General features: G+C 41.6%; 1 protein-coding gene across 2 annotated transcripts in view; it reads right to left on the minus strand.

The window, feature by feature from the left end:
* Positions 1 to 1,010: 1,010 nt before the first annotated feature.
* The window catches only part of ece2a (endothelin converting enzyme 2a), a 246,308-nt gene continuing 221,959 nt past the window's right edge, over positions 1,011 to 25,359 (minus strand). Inside the window, exon 4 of one of the 2 annotated variants that reach the window (XM_045693622.2) lies at positions 1,011 to 1,496. In XM_045693622.2, the coding sequence (XP_045549578.2) occupies positions 1,209 to 1,496 (288 nt within the window). In that variant the 3' untranslated portion in view covers positions 1,011 to 1,208. 2 annotated transcript variants of the gene reach the window in all.

The raw sequence follows: 25,359 nt of genomic DNA on the forward strand, positions 1-25,359 counted from the left end.
TACATTTTGCTATTTCGTTTCTGAAAGCCATTTAACAAACTACAACGGGACTAACATTGGAATTGGTGTTGATTCCACGGCCATACATCAGACCATAAATACACAACTTATAGCAAACACATATTTGGCCATGGAGCACGTTCTGATTGGCCAGTGAGGGGCCAAGCCCGGACACACCCACAACTTGTTTATTCATCCAAACCCAGCCCATTTGCGCCAACGCCAGTAACTGTGCTGATTATTGCAATAGCTAAAATATTGCAGACACACACACACCTTTGCGTTAAGTTAGTTAAAGTAGAGCCCTGTGTGTGTGTGTACAGTTTGTGTTTGTGAATTGGCACTGAGAGGTTGGTAATGAGTTCAGTTGTTTCTTCTCAACGAGGTCCCCTGAGTGTTTGAACACTCACACTATGAAGCAGTATTGACTGTTGAGGCACAACATGGTTCTAATGCATTAAGGGTGATGCTAGTTACACTACAGTCATCAACATTAGTTCTGCCGGCCTTAGCATCTGCCTTATAACTATCCATATATCAAAACTTCCACACTACATACAGCAAAATGGCAGTTGATATTTATTGCATTGAATTTTATTCCCATAAATAATTATTTTAACCAAATATTTGCAAATCTCAGCAGAAAGAGAGGAGCCTGTCTGCTGAGACATCAGAAACCTTATTTTTTTTAAGTCTTAAAAATAGACAGTAATTACATTTCAGCAGAGAATTAAAAATAAATGATTTCTACTTTATCAACGGAGCCGTCGCTCCCATCCTCTCTCCATGGCTCTGTGCTTTATATTTCAGCTACAGCAGAAACTAACAGCTTCATCTGATCTGATGTTTCTTTTACAAATACCAGGAGGATGCTAGTGTCATGTTGATGGGGTTTTATACAGACTGTCCGGAGAAGCTTGTACTGTGGGGTCTCACAAAACCTCCAATGATGGTGATTAGGTAAACAATATAATGGCGATTTGACGGAACACCAATGATACAGAAATGACTGGCCTTTAAGTAGTTTTAATCAAAGATGTTTTCACTTAATAAAAAACACACACATTACAGAATCATACAAATGTATCACAATATAACAACTGGTTCAAAAGCCACAGTGGATAAAAACAGTCTTTGAAGGCATAATGGCAAACGTTGAGAGATAAGTCACTTGTAGCCTGTTGTCGAGTCCATTGAGATTCTGTCTCCTATAGGTCAATACAATCCAGGAAGGCCTCAGTGTCTGCTTCCTGGGTCCTGACCTCATTGGGCGGATCTTGGGTCTCCTCCAATAACCTTCTTTCCAGACCGGCATCCTCTGGACTAAGCTCCTCCCCTTTGGTCAGCACATACAGGAAGTATTGGAAGCCGTCTCCGTAGCTATGGGTACGTACAGACCAGCAGTAGTCATGGCGAGCATAGAGGCGCTTCCTGAAGTGAGGCTGGGCGAAGGTTACAGACAGGAAACGACCTCCCGGTTTTAAAACACGACTGATCTGGAGAGAGAGAGAAGGGGGAGAAAGAGAGAAAGCGAGAGACGGGGGAAGCAAGACGGAGAGAGAGAGGGGGGGAGCGAGAGAGGGGAGAGAGTGAGAAAGAGCAAGACGCGGAGAGAGAGAGAGAGAGGGGGAGAAGAGAGAGGGCAAGGGGGGAGAGTAGAGGGGGAGAGAAGAGAGTGAGGGAGGGGGGAGAGTGTGAGAAAGAGCAAGACACGGGGAGAGAGAGGGGGAGAAGAGAGAGAGAGTGAGAGGGGGGAGTGAGAGAGGGGGAGAGAAGAGAGAGCGAGAGGGGGGAGAGAGTGAGAAAGAGCAAGACATGGGGAGAGAGGTGGAGAAGAGAGAGAGAGAGAGAGAGGCGGGAGAGAGAGGGGGAGAAGAGAGAGAGCGAGAGGGGGGGAGAGAGGGGGAGAGAAGAGAGAGCGAGAGAGGGGAGAGTGGATGGGGGAGAGAGGATGGGAGAGAGAGAGAGAGAGGGGAGAGAGGATGGAGGAGAGAGGATGGGAGAGAGAGGATGGGAGAGGGGAGAGTGGATGGGGGAGAGAGGATGGGGGAGAGAGGATGAGAGAGAGATGATGGGAGAGAGAGAGAGGGGAGAGTGGATGGGGAGAGAGGATGGGAGCGAGAGGATGGGAGAAAGAGGATAGGAGAGAGGATGGGAGAGAGAGAGAGGGGAGAGGGGATGGGGAGAGAGGATGGGAGAGAGAGAGGGGAGAGAGAGGATGGGAGAGAGAGAGGGGGAGAGAGAGAGAGGGTAGAGTGGATGGGGAGAGAGGATGGGAGAGAGAGAGAGGGGACAGAGAGGATGGGAGAGAGGATGGGGAGAGAGGATGGGGGAGAGAGGATGGGAGAGAGAGGATGGGAGAGAGAGGGGAGAGAGGATGGGAGAGAGAGGATGGGAGAGAGGATGGGGAGAGAGGATGGGAGAGAGGATGGGGGAGAGAGGATGGGAGAGAGGATGGGGGAGAGAGAGAGGCGTTAGAGCATATTTGTATTGTATCATGAATCTTTCCTCTGTGGTACTGTAGCTAAAAGAGTGGGCAGTGGCAGTTAGGGTAGAGCAGGACTGATCTATAGACAGACTGGACCTGAGATAGAGAGGGGTACGCTATCATCACCTTAAACTGTAATGACCTGAGATAGAGAGGTACGCTATCATCACCTTAAACTGTAATGACCTGAGATAGAGAGGGGTATGTCCTCATCACCTTAAACTGTAATGACCTGAGATAGAGAGGGGTACGTCCTCATCACCTTAAACTGTAATGACCTGAGATAGAGAGGGGTACGCTATCATCACCTTAAACTGTAATGACCTGAGATAGAGAGGGGTACGCTCTCATCACCTTAAACTGTAATGACCTGAGATAGAGAGGGGTACGCTCTCATCACCTTAAACTGTAATGACCTGAGATAGAGAGGGGTACGTCCTCATCACCTTAAACTGTAATGACCTGAGATAGAGGGGTACGCTCTCATCACCTTAAACTGTAATGACCTGAGATAGAGAGGGGTACGCTCTCATCACCTTAAACTGTAATGACCTGAGATAGAGAGGGGTACGCTCTCATCACCTTAAACTGTAATGACCTGAGATAGAGAGGGGTACGCTCTCATCACCTTAAACTGTAATGACCTGAGATAGAGAGGGGTACGCTCTCATCACCTTAAACTGTAATGACCTGAGATAGAGAGGGGTATGCTCTCATCACCTTAAACTGTAATGACCTGAGATAGAGAGGGGTACGCTCTCATCACCTTAAACTGTAATGACCTGAGATAGAGAGGTACGCTCTCATCACCTTAAACTGTAATGACCTGAGATAGAGAGGGGTACGCTCTCATCACCTTAAACTGTAATGACCTGAGATAGAGAGGGGTACGCTCTCATCACCTTAAACTGTAATGACCTGAGATAGAGAGGGGTACGCTCTCATCACCTTAAACTGTAATGACCTGAGATAGAGAGGGGTACGCTCTCATCACCTTAAACTGTAATGACCTGAGATAGAGAGGGGTACGTCCTCATCACCTTAAACTGTAATGACCTGAGATAGAGAGGGGTACGCTCTCATCACCTTAAACTGTAATGACCTGAGATAGAGAGGGGTACGTCCTCATCACCTTAAACTGTAATGACCTGAGATAGAGAGGGGTACGTCCTCATCACCTTAAACTGTAATGACCTGAGATAGAGAGGGGTACGCTCTCATCACCTTAAACTGTAATGACCTGAGATAGAGAGGGGTACGTCCTCATCACCTTAAACTGTAATGACCTGAGATAGAGAGGGGTACGTCCTCATCACCTTAAACTGTAATGACCTGAGATAGAGGGGTACGCTCTCATCACCTTAAACTGTAATGACCTGAGATAGAGAGGTACGCTCTCATCACCTTAAACTGTAATGACCTGAGATAGAGAGGGGTACGCTCTCATCACCTTAAACTGTAATGACCTGAGATAGAGAGGGGTACGTCCTCATCACCTTAAACTGTAATGACCTGAGATAGAGAGGGGTACGCTCTCATCACCTTAAACTGTAATGACCTGAGATAGAGAGGTACGCTTTCATCACCTTAAACTGTAATGACCTGAGATAGAGAGGGGTACGCTCTCATCACCTTAAACTGTAATGACCTGAGATAGAGAGGTACGCTCTCATCACCTTAAACTGTAATGACCTGAGATAGAGAGGGGTACGCTCTCATCACCTTAAACTGTAATGACCTGAGATAGAGAGGTACGCTCTCATCACCTTAAACTGTAATGACCTGAGATAGAGAGGGGTATGTCCTCATCACCTTAAACTGTAATGACCTGAGATAGAGAGGTACGCTCTCATCACCTTAAACTGTAATGACCTGAGATAGAGAGGTACGCTCTCATCACCTTAAACTGTAATGACCTGAGATAGAGAGGGGTACGTCCTCATCACCTTAAACTGTAATGACCTGAGATAGAGAGGGGTACGCTCTCATCACCTTAAACTGTAATGACCTGAGATAGAGAGGGGTACGTCCTCATCACCTTAAACTGTAATGACCTGAGATAGAGAGGGGTACGTCCTCATCACCTTAAACTGTAATGACCTGAGATAGAGAGAGGTACGCTCTCATCACCTTAAACTGTAATGACCTGAGATAGAGAGGGGTACGTCCTCATCACCTTAAACTGTAATGACCTGAGATAGAGAGGGGTACGCTCTCATCACCTTAAACTGTAATGACCTGAGATAGAGAGGGGTACGCTCTCATCACCTTAAACTGTAATGACCTGAGATAGAGAGGGGTACGTCCTCATCACCTTAAACTGTAATGACCTGAGATAGAGAGGTACGCTCTCATCACCTTAAACTGTAATGACCTGAGATAGAGAGGGGTACGTCCTCATCACCTTAAACTGTAATGACCTGAGATAGAGAGGGGTACGCTCTCATCACCTTAAACTGTAATGACCTGAGATAGAGAGGGGTACGTCCTCATCACCTTAAACTGTAATGATCTGAGATAGAGGGGTACGCTCTCATCACCTTAAACTGTAATGACCTGAGATAGAGAGGGGTACGTCCTCATCACCTTAAACTGTAATGACCTGAGATAGAGAGGGGTACGCTCTCATCACCTTAAACTGTAATGACCTGAGATAGAGAGGGGTACGTCCTCATCACCTTAAACTGTAATGACCTGAGATAGAGAGGGGTACGCTCTCATCACCTTAAACTGTAATGACCTGAGATAGAGAGGGGTACGCTCTCATTCACAGTGCAGGGTTTTACACGGTGTGTTCAATAAAGACATGGAAGCGTATAGTTGTTTGGGTGTTATTAGTTTAAGCAGACTGTGTTTTTCTGTTGTTGTGACCTAGATGAAGATCAGATCAAATTGTTATGACTGATTTATGCAGAAATCCAGGATTTTTTAAACACTGTTTTTGGTTACTACATGATTCAATATGTGTTATTTCATAGTTTTGATGTCTTCACTATTATTGTACAATGTAGAATGTTCCTCCCCCCTGGAATGAGTAGATGTCCAGACTTTGTGTGACATCACCTGAGCCAGGGAGAGGAACCTGAAGAAAGGTTGAAGTCACCAGAGCTCTGGAAGATGAATAATACCTGGGCTGGGGTTAAACCATCATTGAAACGTGTGTTATTTGTGTGTGTGAGTTGTGCGTGTTCACTGGAACATACTTTACAGATGAGGGAGCCTTCAGCACCAGAAAAGCAAACATGAACACATCTATAAATAAGCATGCCCACAAAATGCAAACACAAGTGCACGTACGCGCACAGACACACACGCACAGACACGCACGCACACACAAACACACACAGTGTTCAGTGCCATTCAGTGCACAAAGTATACAGTGGGACAATTGGGAACTACAACGAGAGAAGGTTAACCAGACTTCAGAAGATAATTGAATATATTTATAGTCCTCACAGATTCTGTGTAGATTCATCAGCCTCCACTGTGCTGATGTGTGAGGATGCAACTTACAGTAGAAAGAAATACATTGTAGTATCATGCCCAGGATGGAATGGTGAAGCAGTTCAGTGACAGGGCTCTAAACACAACCTAATGCAATGTGTTGCCATGCAACGCCGTGTAGTGTACATGATGGTATGGCAGTGCAGGGCCTTGAAGATCAGAGGAGCCTCTACGGAGCTCACATGAAAGAAAGTAATGTAATTCAATGTAATGCAATGTCTTGCAAGATGGTGTAGTGAACGATAGGTACGTCTGTACAGAGAGAGGGCATAAGAGAGAGGAGCACTGGGAGAGGAGAAGTGAGGAGAAGAGAAGAGGAGAGAAGTGAGAAAAAGAGATGAGAAGAGATGAGAAGTGGAGAATAGAGGAGAGATGAGAAGAGATGAGAAGTGGAGAATAGAGGAGAGAAGATGAGAAGAGATGAGATGAATAGAGGAGAGAAGATGAGAAGAGATGAGAAGTGGAGAATAGAGGAGAGAAGATGAGAAGAGATAAGAAGTGGAGAATAGAGGAGAGAAGAGGAGAAGAGATGAGAAGTGGAGAATAGAGGAGAGGAGGAGAAAAGGAGAATAGATGAGAAGTGGAGAATAGAGGAGAGAAGAGGAGATGAGAAGTGGAGAATAGAGGAGAGGAGAAGAGATGAGAATTGGAGAATAGAGGAGAAGAGATGAGAAGTGGAGAATAGAGGAGAGAAGAGAAGAGATGAGAAGTGGAGAATAGAGGAGAGAAGATGAGAAGAGATGAGAAGTGGAGAATAGAGGAGAGAAGAGGAGAAGAGATGAGAAGTGGAGAATAGAGGAGAGAAGATGAGAAGAGATGAGAAGTGGAGAATAGAGGAGAGAAGAGCAGAGCAGAGAAGAAGAAAAAAGGAAAGAGGGAAGGAGGAGAATCTCACCCTCTTACATGATCCATCTCCCCCAGCTAGCAGGATACACATTCATTATTAACAAACTACGGTGACAGTGAGAGACAGAGAGACAGAGAAAGAGAGAGGCAGAGAGAGAGAGGGAGAGAGACAGAGAGAGAGATAGAAAGAGAGAGATGGAGAAAGACAAAGAGATATAAAGAGAGAGAGAGACAAAGAGAGAGAGAGAGAGAGAGAGAGAGAGAGAGGGAGAAAAGAGGGCAGTGGGAAAAAGAGAAAGGGAGAAAAGAGGAAGATGAATATCAGGAGGAAGGGAGGAAGACAGAAAGGAGTGTTACCATCCTCTAGTTCTTGTGCCTGAGGTAAAAAGGGATTTGTAAAACTGGTGAAAAAATGCACTACATCTTTTTAAATGTTCTATCAATGTTTGCTTCAAATATTCCTTCAATGTTTTATCACGGTGGACTGAAAACTAAAGGTATAAAACGTATTTCCATGCATAGTTAGATACTGACAGTTGGAAACACTCTTGCGTATCATATTCTTGGCAGTGAACATGGCTGTGAGCAGTGGCATAGACCAAGTTTATTGCTTAACAACCCCAGGGAGTCCTTACGTGCACTTGATGACAAACAGGGACTGTCATGAGTCTTCAGTTAAAGGTTGGATCTCAATAGTCTAAGGTTAAAGGTTGGATCTCAATAGTCTAAGGTTGGATCTCAATAGTCTAATGTTAAAGGTTGCATCTCAATAGTCAATGTTAAAGGTTGCATCTCAATGGTCAATGTTAAAGGTTGCATCTCAATAGTCAATGTTAAAGGTTGGATCTCAATAGTCTAATGTTAAAGGTTGCATCTCAATAGTCAATGTTAAAGGTTGCATCTCAATGGTCAATGTTAAAGGTTGCATCTCAATAGTCAATGTTAAAGGTTGGATCTCAATAGTCAATGTTAAAGGTTGGATCTCAATAGTCAATGTTAAAGGTTGCATCTCAATAGTCAATGTTAAAGGTTGGATCTCAATAGTCAATGTTAAAGGTTGGATCTCAATAGTCAATGTTAAAGGTTGGATCTCAATAGTCAATGTTAAAGGTTGGATCTCAATAGTCTAAGGTTGGATCTCAATAGTCAATGTTAAAGGTTGCATCTCAATAGTCTAAGGTTAGATCTCAATAGTCTAAGGTTAAAGGTTGGATCTCAATAGTCTAATGTTAAAGGTTGCATCTCAATAGTCTAAAGTGGTCTTCTTCCCCTTCATTCTCATCGATGTAGAAGAGTTGGGCAGGTGAAAGCAAGTCCTCTGGACTGTCTCCTTCCCTATTGATCCCTCAAATCCCTGGTGTTACGGTACTGGTACTACCTGTCTATAGCTTCAATCCCTGGTGTTATGGTACTGGTACTACCTGGATATAGCTTCAATCCCTGGTGTTATGGTACTTGTACTACCTGCATATAGCTCCAATCCCTGGTGTTATGGTACTGGTACTACCTGCATATAGCTTCAATCCCTGGTGTTATGGTATTGGTACTACCTGCATGTAGCTTCAATCCCTGGTGTTATGGTACTGGTACTACATGGTACTGGTACTACCTGCATATAGCTTAAATCCCTGGTGTTATGGTATTGGTACTACCTGCATATAGCTTGAATCCCTGGTGTTATGGTATTGGTACTACCTGCATATAGCTTCAATCCCTGGTGTTATGGTACTGGTACTACCTGCATATAGCTTCAATCCCTGGTGTTATGGTACTGGTACTACCTGCATATAGCTTCAATCCCTGGTGTATTCAAATGAGAGCAGGTGAATGAAAGAAGATAAGAAGAGGGTGTCATTTCAGACTTTTGAGATGAACCATCACTGTGAATGCATTACTGTGTCCTAACACATTATTCATATCACTGAGATGAACGTGTTCCATTTACAGGGCTTGTATGACCCAGGGGCTCAGCACTTAGAATGCTTATGTCACCATAACACATATGGAGACATGCGTCATACTTCACTGTCATGGGCACCAATGGCACAATTTGTGATTAGCGCAAAAGTACCTCATCTAAAACATAGTGTTGAATGCAGTGATGAGTAACGAATGCGATGATGTGCGTTTGCATGTGTGTGTGTGTGTGTGTGTGTGTGTGTGTGTGTGTGGTAGGTAATTGGGGCTTAGTGTGCTGTAATTCCTCCTCTCTGTTAATTAGACTGTTTTGGGTTAATTGCCTTGTTGCCAACTGCTGAGACTGCATGCAGGGGGAAGTCCCCCCACCACTACACACCAGACACACACACAAACAAACACAAACAAAGGGATTCAAATGTTTTTAATAATAATAACATGGGAAAGGATGAGCGAATTGGGCGGAGACAACAAAGAGTATTTGCAGGAATTCAGCTCAAGTATTACTGTCCTACTGTTGTGGCTCATCGTTGGATCATAGACAAGCACAACACTGTTGTGATCCAGTGACAGCCTGCTCCTAGAGTGGAGAGACGCTGCACCGGCTGGTTTTTACTAGCTTGTTGCTTTACAGTTACTCATTTAAAAAGAACAGTGAAACACTATGAGCGTCAGTAAATTTCTCAAAATCAAATCACAATTAGATTTGTCAAATACAACAGGTGTAGGTAGACCTTCCAGGGAAACGCTTACATGCTGACCAGACCGCACGCGTACATCCGCGTGCGTCGTTGCGCGCACGTTGATTTTGTCCACCCACAGATGCGATCAGGACACGCAGGTTGAAATATCAAAACAAACTCAGAACCAATTATATACAGTTGAAGTCGGAAGTTTACATACACTTAGGTTGGAGTCATTAAAGCTCGTTTTTCAACCACTCCAAAAAATTTATTGTTAACAAACTATAGTTTTGGCAAGTCGTTTAGGACATCTACTTTGTGCATGACACAAGTAATCTTTCCAACAATTGTTTACAGACAGATTATTTCACTTATAATTCACTGTATCACAATTCCAGTGGGCCAGAAGTTAACATACACTAAGTTGACTGTGCCTTTAAACAGCTTGGAAAATTCCAGAAAATTATGTCATGGCTTTAGAAGACTAATTGACATAATTTGAGTCAATTGGAGGTGTACCTGTGGATGTATTTCAAGGCCTACCTTCAAACTCAGTGCCTCTTTGCTTGACATCATGGGAAAATTAAAAGAAATCAGCCAAGACCACAGAAACAAAATTGGAGACCTCCCCAAGTCTGGTTCATCCTTGGGAGCAATTTCCAAACGCCTGAAAGTACCACGTTCATCTGTACAAACAATAGTACGCAAGTATAAACACCATGGGACCACGCAACCATCATACCGCTCAGGAAGGAGACGCGTTCTGTCTCCTAGAGATGAACGTACTTTGGTGCGAAAGGTGCAAATCAATCCCTGTCACGTCCTGACCAGTAATAGGGGTTATTTGTTATTGTAGTTTGGTCAGGACGTGGCAGGGGGTGTTTGTTTTATGACCATCGTTATGTTTGGAGGAAAAAGGGGGAGGATTGCAAGCCGAAGAACACCATCCCAACCGTAAATCACAGAGGTGGCAGCATCATGTTGTGGGGGTGATTTGCTGCAGGAGGGGCTGGTGCACTTCACAAAATAGATGGCATGAGGGAGGAAAATGATGTGCATATATTGAAGCAACATCTCAAGACATCAGTCAGGAAGTTAAAGCTTTGTCGCAAATGGGTCTTCCAAATGGACAATGACCCCAAGCATACTTCCAAAGTTGTGGCAAAATGGCTTAAGGACAACAAAGTCAAGGTATTGGAGTGGCCATCACAAAGCCCTGACCTTAATCCCATAGAAAATGTGTGGGTAGAACTGAAAAACCGTGTGCGAGCAAGGAGGCCTACAAACCTGACTTAGTTACACCAGCTCTGTCAGGAGGAATAGGGCAAAAATTCACCCAACTTATTGTGGGAAGCTTGTGAAAAGCTACCCGAAACGTTTGACCCAAGTTACACAATTTAAAGGCAATGCTACCAAATACTAATTGAGTGTATGTAAACTTCTGACCCACTGGGAATGTGATGAAAGAAATAAAAGCTGAAATAAATCATTCTCTACTATTATTCAGACATCTCACATTCTTAAAGTAAAGTAGTGATCCTAACTGACCTAAGACAGGGAATTTTTACTAGGATTAAATGTCAGGAATTGTGAAAAACTGAGTTTAAATGTATTTGGCTAAGGTGTATGTAAACTTCCGACTTCAACTGTACATTTGGGCACAGGTCGAAAAGCATTAAACATTTATGGTAATTTAGCTAGCTAGAGTGCTGCTGCTAGCTAATTTGTCCTGGGATATAAACACGGGGTTGATATTTTACCTAACATCCAGCTCTGTGGAGTGTACGGCTTAAAGTGGTCCTATGGACAGATACTCCCATTTCTGCTGTGGAGCTTTGTAGCTCCTTCAGGGTTATCTTTGGTCTCTTTGTTGCCTCTCTGATTAATGCCCTCCTTGCCTGGTCTGTGAGTTTTGGTGGGCGGCCCTCTCTTGGCAGGTTTGTTGTGGTGCCATATTATTTCCCTTTTTTAATAATGGATTTAATGGTGCTCCGTGGGATGTTCAAAGTTTCAGATATTTTTTGATAACCCAACCTTAATTTGTACTTCTCCACAACTTTGTCCATGACCTGTTTGGAGAGCTCCTTGGTCTTCATGGTGCCGCTTGCTTGGTGGTGCCCCTTGCTTAGTGGTGTTGCAGACTCTGGGGCATTTCAGAACAGGTATATATATACTGAGATCATGTGACAGATCATGTGACATTTAGATTGCACACAGGTGGACTATATTTAACTATTTCTGTGACCACTGATAGTAATTGGTTGCACCAGATCTTATTTAGGGGCTTCATAGCAAAGGGGGTGAATACATATGCACGCAGTACTTTTCGTTTTGAAACACTAAAACACTAAACCACACTAACACTAAAACACACTAACACCGAAACACACTAACAAAAAAACACACTAACACTAAAACACTAACACTAAAACACACTAACACTAAACCACACTAACACTAAAACACACTAACACTGAAACACACTAACACAAAAACACACTAAAACTAAAACACACTAACACTGAACCACACTAACACTAAACCACACTAACACTAAAACACACTAAAACTAAAACACACTAACACTAAACCACACTAACACACTAACACTAAACCACAAACACTAAAACACACTAACACTAAAACAAACTAACAGAAAAACAAACTAACAGAAAAACACTAAAACACACTAACACTAAAACACTAAAACACTAAAACACACTAACACTAAAACAAACTAACACTAAAACACACTAACACTAAAACAAACTAACACTAAAACACACTAACACTAAAACACACTAACACTAAAACACACTAACACGAAAACACACTAACACTAAAACACACTAACACACACTAACACTAAAACACACAAACACACTAACACTAAAACACACTAACACACTAACACAAAAACACACTAACACTAAAACACACTAACACTAAAACACTAAAACACACTAACACTAAAACACACTAACACTAACACTAAAACACACTAACACTAAAACACACTAACACTAAAACACAATAACACTAACACACTAACACTAAAACACTAACACTAAAACACACTAACACTAAAACAAACTAACACTAAAACACACTAACACAAAAACACACTACCACTAAAACACACCAACACTAAAACACACTAACACTAAAACACACTAAAACACACTAACACACTAACACTAAAACACACTAACACTAAAACACACTACCACTAAAACACACTAACACTAAAACACACTAACACTAACACACTAACACTAAAACACACTAACACTAAAACACACTAACACTAAAACACACTACCACTAACACACTAACACTAAAACACTAACACTAAAACACACTAACACTAACACACTAACACTAAAACACTAAAACACACTAACACTAAAACAAACTAACACTAAAACACACTAACACAAAAACACACTACCACTAAAACACACTACCACTAAAACACACCAACACTAAAACACACTAACACTAAAACACACTAAAACACACTAACACTAAAACACACTAACACACTAACACTAAAACACACTAACACTAAAACACACTAACACTAAAACACACTAACACTAACACACTAACACTAAAACACTAAAACACTAAAACACACTAACACTAAAACACACTACCACTAACACACTAACACTAAAACACACTAACACTAAAACAAACTAACACTAAAACACACTAACACAAAAACACACTGCCACTAAAACACACCAACACTAAAAACACACACTAACACACTAACACTAAAACACACTAACACTAAAACACACTAAAACACTAACACTAAAACACACTAACACGAAAACACACTAACACTAAAACACGAAAACACACTAACACTAAAACACACTAACACACAAACACTAAAAAACACAAACAGACTAACACTAAAACATACTAACACACTAACACAAAAACACACTAACACTAAAACACACTAACACTAAAACACACTAACACACTAACACAAAAACACAATAACACTAAAACACACTAACACACTAACACAAAAACACACTAACACTAAAACACACTAACACACTAACACTAAAACACACTAACACACTAACACTAAAACACACTAACACTAAAACACTCTAACACACTAACACTAAAACACACTAACACTAAAACACACCAACACACTAACACTAAAACACACTAACATGAAAACACACTAACACTAAAACACACACTAACACACTAACACTAAAACACACTAACACTAAAACACACTAAAACACACTAACACTAAAACACACTAACACACTAACACACTAACACTAAAACACACTAACACTAAAACACACTAACATGAAAACACACTAACACTAAAACACACAATCACTAAAACACACTAACACTAAAACACACTTCCCTGTAGCTCAGTTGGTAGAGCATGGTGTTTGTAACGCCAGGGTTGTGGGTTTGATTCCCACGGGGGTCCAGCACAGAAGAAAAAAAAAATGTATGAAATGTATGCATTCACTACTGTAAGTCGCTCTGGATAAGAGTGTCTGCTAAATGACTAAAATGTAAATGAAACACACTAACACACTAATGTGTGACTCACTCCACTTAAAACGGCAACTATCCATCAAGCTTGCCAAGGAGTTTTCCTTTGGATCTGGGTCATGTAACTGTCACTATGGACTCAACACACACAAAGGAAGGTGTGTGTGTGTGTGTGTGTGTGTGTGTGTGTGTGTGTGTGTGTGTGTGTGTGTGTGTGTGTGTGTGTGTGTGTGTGTGTGTGTGTGTGTGTGTGTGTGAGAGAGTGATGTCATGGTGTTCTGCTGGGAGTAGTGAGTGGTTATATCACAGACTTACAGGGGTAACCCCATTCACAGAATGTACTTCTGATCCATTAACAAAGCCTGCATCCCAAATAGCTCTCTATTCCCTATGTAGCAGACTATGTTTTAACCAGGGAGCATTGTGAAATATAGGGAGTAGAGTGCAATTTGGGATACAGGTTAAAGCAAGCCATGGGAATTAGCCATCCACACCAAAACTATTCTAGTCAGTATAGGATGAAGTTGCCCTTATAAGCTGATTCAAGATCGGTATTGCTGCTCCATCCCTAATGGTAAAAGGTTAAGGTGAGCTGATCCTAGATCTGTGGCTATGGGCAACAAGCTGGATCAAAGTGTTAACCAGGAAACAACTCATTCAATCCCTCCTGTCCCTACCGAGTGGTGCAGCGGTCTAAGGCACTGCATCTCAGTGCTAGAGGGGTCACTGCATCTCAGTGCTAGAGGGGTCACTACATCTCATTGCTAGAGGGGTCACTGCATCTCAGTGCTAGAGGGGTCACTACATCTCATTGCTAGAGGGGTCACTGCATCTCAGTGCTAGAGGGGTCACTACATTTCAGTGCTAGAGGGGTCCCTGCATCTCAGTGCTAGAGGGGTCACTACATCTCAGTGCTAGAGGGGTCACTACATTTCAGTGCTAGAGGGGTCACTACATCTCAGTGCTAGAGGAGTCACTACATTTCAGTGCTAGAGGGGTCACTACATCTCAGTGCTAGAGGGGTCACTACATCTCAGTGCTAGAGGGGTCACTACATTTCAGTGCTAGAGGGGTCACTACATCTCAGTGCTAGAGGCGTCACTGCAACTCAGTGCTAGAGGGGTCATTACATCTCAGTGCTAGAGGCGTCACTGTATCTCAGTGCTAGAGGGGTCATTACATCTCAGTGCTAGAGGCGTCACTGTATCTCAGTGCTAGAGGGGTCACTGCATCTCAGTGCTAGAGGCGTCACTATAGACCCTTGTTCGATTCCAGGCTGTATCACAACCGGCCGTGATTGGGAGTCCCATAATGCGGCGCAGAATTGACCCAGCGTCGTCCAGGTTTGGCCGTCATTGTAAATAAGAATTTGATCTTAACTGACTTGCCTAGTTAAATAAATACATTTAAAAACACCACATTTCTCTTTTTTCAATTCCTCCCCCTGGCTCAGGTGACGTCACACCCCAGGTCTAGCTGTCAGATTAATGGGACAGTTTAAATTCAGTCCATGGATTAGCACATGGACCTGCCCACTTCCTCCCTCTCTACTCTGCAGAAAATTCCCATTCCATTAGTTTTGTTAAACTATGTCCCTGCCAAATGTGCCAAACTTTGAGCCAAAGTTACAGAACAGCATTACTTTCTTAATTGAAACAGTATATTACCATTTGATCCTGAGTTCTGCAGTTCTCAACAGCTTTGTATTAGTTTCATAGAAAGAGCAGGAGAGGGTTTGTGTGAAGGGAACACACTCCTGTGTGAACCTACAATATAATCACCTCGGTATAATAACCCTCTATCATAGCTTGTTACCCGTGTACTCTCTACTGCTCAGTACAGACTGCAGGCTTCTGAAGTGCAGTGACGTAAATATGATAAGACAGATATTGCTTCTTCTGCCTCTCTCTCCTTTCCAGGTAAGTGTCCTCAAAGGCATTGCTCTTACTATTCATCTCATCTGTCACTCTGTGCTGCCTCTGCTCAGCGATGGCCTCAGGATAGTCAAGATGCTTCCCTCTGCTCAGCGATGGCCTCAGGATAGTCAAGATGCTTCCCTCTGCTCAGCGATGGCCTCAGGATAGTCAAGATGCTTCCCTCTGCTCAGCGATGGCCTCAGGATAGTCAAGAAGCTTCCCTCTGCTCAGCGATGGCCTCAGGATAGTCAAGATGCTTCCCTCTGCTCAGCGATGGCCTCAGGATAGTCGAGATGCTTCCCTCTGCTCAGCGATGGCCTCAGGATAGTCAAGATGCTTCTAACAAACTCTGGTTATATGAGGATGAAGTACTGTGTGTCCTTATCCAAGAATACTGGCATGGTAACACATACACACACACGTACACGCACTCACGCAAACACACGCACGCACACAAACACACACACACACCCATCCACACTCACACTCACACGAGGTCAGAAGACCTCTTTCATATGGGAGACCAGGCCAAGAAGGGCAGCTCAGTACATAGCTGATACATGGATGATTCATAGCAGGTGATCCACCTGGAATTGATCGGGTTTTAGTCTCTCCACTGATAACACATAAAAGGAAGGAGACATGGAGAGGATTGCGATTAGGGTTGGGAACCACCAGAAACCTCACCATTTGATATCACGACACTAAGGTGCCGATACGATATGTATTCAGATTCTCACGGTTCTATATGTAATGTGATTCTCACGGTTCTATATGTAATGTGATTCTCATGATTCTATATGTAATGTGATTGTCATGATTCTATATGTATTGTGATTCTCATGATTCTATATGTATTGTGAATCTATATGTATTGTTATTCTCACAATTCTATATGTATTCAGATTATCATGATTCTATATGTATTGTGAATCTATATGTATTGTTATTCTCACAATTCTATATGTATTGCTATTCTCATGATTCTATATGTATTGTTATTCTCATGATTCTATATGTATTGTTATTCTCACGATTCTATATGTATGTGTTATTATCATGATTCTATATGTATTGTTATTCTCACAATTCTATATGTATTGGCTATTATCATGATTCTATATGTATTGTTATTCTCATGATTCTATATGTATTGTTATTATCATGATTCTATATGTATTGTTATTCTCATGGTTCTATATGTATTGTGATTGTCATGATTCTATATGTATTGTGATTCTCATGATTCTATATGTATTTTGATTTTCAAAGTATTGTGATTCTCATGATTCTATATGCATTGTGATTCTCATGATTCTATATGTATTGTGATTCTCATGATTCTATATGTATTGTGATTGTCATGATTCTATATGTATTGTGATTCTATATGTATTGTGATTCTCATGATTCTATATGTATTGTGATTCTCTTGATTCTATATGTATTGTGATTCTCATGATTCTATATGTAATGTGATTCTCTTGATTCTATATGTATTGTGATTCTCTTGATTCTATATGTAATGTGATTGTCATGATTCTATATGTAATGTGATTCTCTTGATTCTATATGTATTGTGATTCTCATGATTCTATATGTATTGTGATTCTCATGATTCTATATGTATTGTGATTCTCTTGATTCTATATGTATTGTGATTCTCATGATTCTATATGTATTGTGATTGTCATGATTCTATATGTATTGTGATTCTCATGATTCTATATGTATTGTGATTCTCTTGATTCTATATGTATTGTGAATCTCATGATTCTATATGTATTGTGATTGTCATGATTCTATATGTATTGTGATTCTCATGATTCTATATGTATTGTGATTCTCATGATTCTATATGTATTGTAATTCTCATGATTCTATATGTATTTTAATTTTCAAAGTATTGTGATTCTCATGATTCTATATGCATTGTAATTCTCATGATTCTATATGTATTGTGATTGTCATGATTCTATATGTATTGTGATTCTCAATGTATTGTGATTCTCATGATTCTATATGTATTGTGATTCTCAATGTATTGTGATTCTCTTGATTCTATATGTATTGTTATTCTCATGATTCTATATGTATTGTTATTATCATGATTCTATATGTATTGTTATTCTCATGGTTCTATATGTATTGTGATTGTCATGATTCTATATGTATTGTGATTCTCATGATTCTATATGTATTTTGATTTTCAAAGTATTGTGATTCTCATGATTCTATATGCATTGTGATTCTCATGATTCTATATGTATTGTGATTCTCATGATTCTATATGTATTGTGATTGTCATGATTCTATATGTATTGTGATTCTATATGTATTGTGATTCTCATGATTCTATATGTATTGTGATTCTCTTGATTCTATATGTATTGTGATTCTCATGATTCTATATGTAATGTGATTCTCTTGATTCTATATGTATTGTGATTCTCTTGATTCTATATGTAATGTGATTGTCATGATTCTATATGTAATGTGATTCTCTTGATTCTATATGTATTGTGATTCTCATGATTCTATATGTATTGTGATTCTCATGATTCTATATGTATTGTGATTCTCTTGATTCTATATGTATTGTGATTCTCATGATTCTATATGTATTGTGATTGTCATGATTCTATATGTATTGTGATTCTCATGATTCTATATGTATTGTGATTCTCTTGATTCTATATGTATTGTGAATCTCATGATTCTATATGTATTGTGATTGTCATGATTCTATATGTATTGTGATTCTCATGATTCTATATGTATTGTGATTCTCATGATTCTATATGTATTGTAATTCTCATGATTCTATATGTATTTTAATTTTCAAAGTATTGTGATTCTCATGATTCTATATGCATTGTAATTCTCATGATTCTATATGTATTGTGATTGTCATGATTCTATATGTATTGTGATTCTCAATGTATTGTGATTCTCATGATTCTATATGTATTGTGATTCTCAATGTATTGTGATTATCTTGATTCTATATGTATTGTGATTGTCATGATTCTATATGTATTGTGATTCTCATGATTCTATATGTATTGTGATTCTCATGATTCTATATGTATTGTGAATCTCATGATTCTATATGTATTGTGATTCTCTTGATTATATATGTATTGAGATTCCCATGATTGTGATTCTCACGATGTATCGTGATTCAATACTGTGATTTAATTGCAATTTGATGTTCCAAACATATTGCTCACCACATGTCTGCTGCAGAGAGACAAGAGAACCATGAGAAAACCAGTTTTGATCAGTCATTGAAATAAAAGTGCTGAAAAAAAATTGGCTTCCTATTTAAAAAGAAGATGGACAACAAGCTATGAAGGAAACAATACAGGTGTTTTGGTGCAGGTACAGCCAACTAGTGCAAAAATAATATTGCGATATTGTAATAAACGATACGATATATCATGAAAAAGAATATCCCGATATGTAACATTATCGATTTTTTCCTCCATCACCAATTGAAATGAACTCAAAAAGCAGTGAGTCTGTTCTAGACTAATTGTGGAGCTGCAGTGTTTGGGACAGGATTTAGTGAGCAGATGGAGGAGTGTGTGTGAATGTGTGCAGGTCTCTCCCTCTCCTCAGTGAGAACACAACACAACAGCCCAGCGCTATCTCTGGACAACAGGCCTGGACGGACCACAGCTCACTGTCTGCTTCAGGGGGCTGGCGTGCGCGCGCACACACGCACACACACACACACACACACACACACACACACACACACACACACACACACACACACACACACACACACACACACACACACACACACACACACACACACACACACAAATAGGCTGTAGGATTTGATTTTGGTCATATTTTTCTCTATAACCCTTTTGAAACACTTCCACTCCCTCTCTTCTTCTCTCTATGTCTGCAGATCCCCTCTCTCCAAAACATGACTTCTTCTCTCTATCTCTGCAGACCCCATCGCTCCAAAACATGACTTCTTCTCTCTATGTCTGCAGATCCCCTCTCTCCAAAACATGACTTCTTCTCTCTATCTCTGCAGACCCCATCGCTCCAAAACATGACTTCTTCTCTCTATCTCTGCAGACCCCATCGCTCCAAATGTGACTTTTAAATCAACTGCTTTTTCCCTGTTTCACCCATAGCCTGCAGCGAGGCACATGGAAGGCAGAAAACTTGTAAACTTTGCAGGGAAAGTGAAAATGAGAAAGAGAAGGAGGGAGGGAAGGGAGAATGAAAGGGATAGAGTGGGAGTGAGGGAGAGAGTGAGGGAGAGAGAGGGAGGGAGTGAGGGAGAGAGAGGGGGGAGAGTGAGGGTCTTTACAGCAGCCTCCTAACGAGGTAGATCTAGTCTTCCCTCCAGGTAACAGCCTGCATTGTTTTCCATTCATCCCTCTCTCCCTCCATCCATCTCTCCCTCCATCCCTCTCTCCCTCTATCCCACTCTCCTTCTCTTCCACCACTCGGGACTTCAAGGGCCCAGTGTGCAAACGCTAAGCCACCATCTGCACTGTGGAGAGAGATGACTAATGTGTGTGTGTGTGTGTGTGTGTGTGCGCACGCTCGCAGGCTGACAACACAACAATCATCTAATGACAAGACACACACTATACAGTCCACTGGTTTTGTTTGGAAGGGGGTACAGAAATACCTACAGTAGTTGTTGTCAGCAGCCTTGGCCACCCGTTATGATCTGTGCTATATTCCCCAGTCTCCTCTCCACAACCTGGCCACGGTACACACTGCCCATCTCACAGGGAGGTGTGTGTGTGTGTGTGTGTGTGTGTGTGTGTGTGTGTGTGTGTGTGTGTGTGTGTGAGAGAGATAAAGGGCCCAGGTCTGTGAGTGTCTGTGCGTGTGTTTCGAGGGAGCTACCAATTTCTACACCACCCACCCATCTCTCTCTCTGCCCACAAGTCTCTCACCTGAATTATGCATCACAGAGACGGCTTCTCTATGTCTGCCGCTCAAGCACCAGGTGTGGGTCTACAATATATGCACACGACAAAGAGATGAGTGTTTCGACGTGTGTATCTGTCCCTTTGGTCTGATAGAGGACCCACAGCAGGATCATAAAGAACATACAGTATATAGAATCAGAATAGCAGTGAACTCCTGCAATATCTTTGAAAGCACAATGCAGTTCACCAGTATCAAAGATCCACAACATTGTTTTAGTTTTTTCATTTAGCTTACTTTGGATATTTTCACGCTCCGGATAAGTGCACGCTCTTACGATAGCCCCAAGCCATTGCATTGACCAGGAGTGGATTGTGCATTCCTACCATATCACTGGTCTTGTACACAGTGTGTTCTGTGGCAGGCAGGCAGGCAGCAGTAGGTAGCAGCAGTGTTGGTTAGTTGGGTGGCTTGTCTAAGTCTCTGATGGCTGAGATGATAATATCCAGGATTCAGCACGCATCACATCGCTCGCTCTCACATTGGGAGTTACTATGGAGACGAAGTTTGGAGAGTATCTAGGTCACGGTGCCACACCTCTCCAAACAAAAACAATACGCAGTAGAAAGTTGGCTCTCTGTCAATATGGTCATTTTAAGATAATATTAGATAAAATATCCTTTGAGCTGACCACTGTAATGTTGAAAGGGGAAACGGAGGGAAAAACTAATCAACAAGGAAATGATCTGACTCAGCAATAAATTAGACTGCATTTATGTACCACAAACTTCATCAGTTCTTCCAGCATATCACACTGTTGTGAGGTAATTCATTCTAACTTCACTAATGGGTGAATCCTGAAACTTCAAAGTAGTCAAGTTTTGACTTTGTCTCCCATTGACATCAATGCTTGACTAAGTGTAAATGTGACTTGAGTGGAAGTAAGGATTCACCCCTAACAATGCTCTGCATCCCCTAACAATGTGCTGCACCCCCCCCAACAATGCTCTGCATCCCCTAACAATGCTCTGCGTCCCCTAACAATGTGCTGCACCCCCCCAACAATGCTCTGCATCCCCTAACAATGCTCTGCGTCCCCTAACAATGTGCTGCACCCCCCAACAATGCTCTGCACACCTTAACTATGCTCTGCATCCCCTAACAATGCTCTGCACCCCTTAACTATGCTCTGCATCCCCTAACAATGCTCTGCATCCCCTAACAATGTTCTGCATCCCCTAACAATGTTCTGCATCCCCTAACAATGCTCTACGTCCCCTAACAATGCTCTGCACCCCTTAACTATGCTCTGCGTCCCCTAACAATGCTCTACGTCCCCTAACAATGCTCTGCACCCCTTAACTATGCTCTGCATCCCCTAACAATGCTCTGCACCCCTTAACTATGCTCTGCATCCCCTAACAATGCTCTGCACCCCTTAACTATGCTCTGCATCCCCTAACAATGCTCTGCATCCCCTAACAATGCTCTGCATCCCCTAACTATGCTCTGCATCCCCTAACAATGCTCTGCGTCCCCTAACAATGCTCTACGTCCCCTAACAATGCTCTGCGTCCCCCAACAATGCTCTGCACCCCCTAACTATGCTCTGCATCCCCTAACAATGCTCTGCACCCCCTAACTATGCTCTGCATCCCCTAACAATGCTCTGCATCCCCTAACTATGCTCTGCATCCCCTAACAATGCTCTGCACACCTTAACTATGCTCTGCATCCCCTAACAATGCTCTGCATCCCCTAACTATGATCTGCATCCCCTAACAATGCTCTGCACACCTTAACTATGCTCTTCATCCCCTAACAATGCTCTGCATCCCCTAACTATGCTCTGCATCCCCTAACAATCTGCATCCCCTAACAATGCTCTGCATCCCTAACAATGCTCTGCATCCCCTAACTATGCTCTGCATCCCCTAACTATGCTCTGCATCCCCTAACTATGCTCTGCATCCCCTAACTGTGCTCTGCATCCCCTAACAATCTTCTGCATCCCCTAACAATGCTCTGCATCCCCTAAACAATGCTCTGCATCCCCTAACAATGTTCTGCATCCCTTAACAATGCTCTGCATCCCTTAACAATGTTCTGCATCCCTTAACAATGCTCTACGTTCCTTAACAATGTTCTGCGTCCCTTAACAATGCTCTGCACCCCCTAACAATGTTCTGCATCCCTTAACAATGCTCTGCACCCCTTAACAATGTTCTGCACCCCTTAACAATGCTCTGCATCCCCTTAACAATACTCTGCATCCCCTTAACAATACTCTGCATCCCCTTAACAATGCTCTGCATCCCCTTAACAATACTCTGCATCCCCTTAACAATACTCTGCATCCCCTTAACAATGCTCTGCATCCCCTAACTATGCTCTGCATCCCCTAACTATGCTCTGCATCCCCTAACTATGCTCTGCATCCCCTTAACAATGCTCTGCATCCCCTTAACAATACTCTGCATCCCCTTAACAATGCTCTGCATCCCCTAACAATGCTCTGCATCCCCTAACAATGCTCTGCATCCCCTAACAATGCTCTGCATCCCCTAACTATGCTCTGCATCCCCTAACTATGCTCTGCATCCCCTTAACAATGCTCTGCATCCCCTTAACAATACTCTGCATCCCCTTAACAATGCTCTGCATCCCCTAACAATGCTCTGCATCCCCTAACAATGCTCTGCATCCCCTAACAATGCTCTGCATCCCCTAACTATGCTCTGCATCCCCTAACTATGCTCTGCATCCCCTTAACAATGCTCTGCGTTCCTTAACAATGCTCTACGTTCCTTAACAATGCTCTGCGTCCCTTAACAATGCTCTGCATCCCCTTAACAATACTCTGCATCCCCTAACAATGCTTTGCATCCCCTAACTATGCTCTGCATTCCCTAACTATGCTCTGCATCCCCTAACTATGCTCTGCATCCCCTTAACAATGCTCTGCGTTCCTTAAGAATGCTCTGCACCCCCTAACAATGCTCTGCATCCCCTAAACAATGTTCTGCATCCCTTAACAATGCTCTGCACCCCCTAACAATGCTCTGCACCCCCTAACAATGCTCTGCACCCTCTGAGGTGATGCTCTTATTTTAGCCATTTTGTGCCAGAATTCCCTCCATACAATGCCTTCAGAAAGTATTCAAACCCCTTGACCTTTTCCACATTTTGTTGTGTTACAGCCTGAATGTAAAATGTATTCAATTGTCACTGGCCTATACACAATACCCCATAATGTCAAAGTGATTTTTTTTTTCAACTTTAAAAAATGTATTAAAAATGAAAAGTTGAAATGTCTTGAGTCAATAAGTATTCAACCCCTTTGTTATGGCAAGACTAAAAAAGTTCAGGAGTAAAAATTTGCTTAAAACCTGTTGGGGCTCGGGGGCAGTATTGAGACATTTTGAAAAAAATATGTGCCCATTTTTAACTGCCTCCTACACCAACTCAGAAGCTAGGATATGCATATTATTAACACATTCGGATAGAAAACACTCTGAATTTTCTAAAACAGTTTGAATGGTGTCTGTAAGTATAACAAAACTCATATTGCAGGCAAAAACCTGTGAAAAATAGATTTAAAAAAAAATGTGAATTTTGTGACTGTACTATTTAGTGTCATTGTTTTATAGATACCATAGTGAGAAAGGATTCATTTCGCAACACCTACGGCTTCCACTAGATGTCAACGATCTTTATAAAGTTGTTTGAAGCGTCTATGATAAACAGAGAGCAAATTAGAATCCAAGGAAGTTGACATGTCATCACTTCATTTTTTTGCGCCTGCGCATAAATCTGAGAAACGTGAGTTTTGTCTTCATTGTTTATCTCGACATTAATGCTAAACAACATTTGACATGTTTGAACGAACATAAATAGATTATTTACTAGGTTTTTTTTAGCTTTTCAGCGTGATTTTACAGGCCTCCTACCACGTTTTGTGGGAGCATAATGAACGCTAAGTACTTGGTGTTATTTGGACATAAATTATGAACTTTGTCAAAAGAAACCACATTTGTTCCGGACCTGGGATGCCTTCCGGACCTGGGATGCCTGTCTTCTAATGGAGATAATCAAAGGTAAGGGGATATTTTCAATGTTATTATCGATTTTAGATGATGCTAACTGTATAGCATAGCCTGTTGTTCTTAGCATAGCACCCCGTTTATTGCAAAATGTGATTTCCCAGTAAAGTTATTTTGAGATCTGGCCATTCGGTAGCAATTACGAGATGATAATATATTATTCTTTGAATGACAATATTATAATTTACCAATGTTTTCGAATAGTAATTTTGTTATGTTCACCGGAAGCATTTCAGAGAAGAAAAAAATCTGAATTTCACGCTACTGTAAAATGCTGTTTTTGGATATAAATATGAACTTGATGGAACAAAAAATGCATGTATTGTATAACATAATGTCCTAGGAGTGTCATCTGATGGAGATTGACAAAAGTTAGTGCATAATTCAAGCTGGTTTCTGCTTTTGGTGACGCCTGACCTTGAATTGAAAATGGA

Source organism: Salmo salar, chromosome 14 (assembly GCF_965601325.2).
Source record: "Salmo salar chromosome 14, fSalSal1, whole genome shotgun sequence".
NCBI lineage: Eukaryota > Metazoa > Chordata > Actinopteri > Salmoniformes > Salmonidae > Salmo > Salmo salar.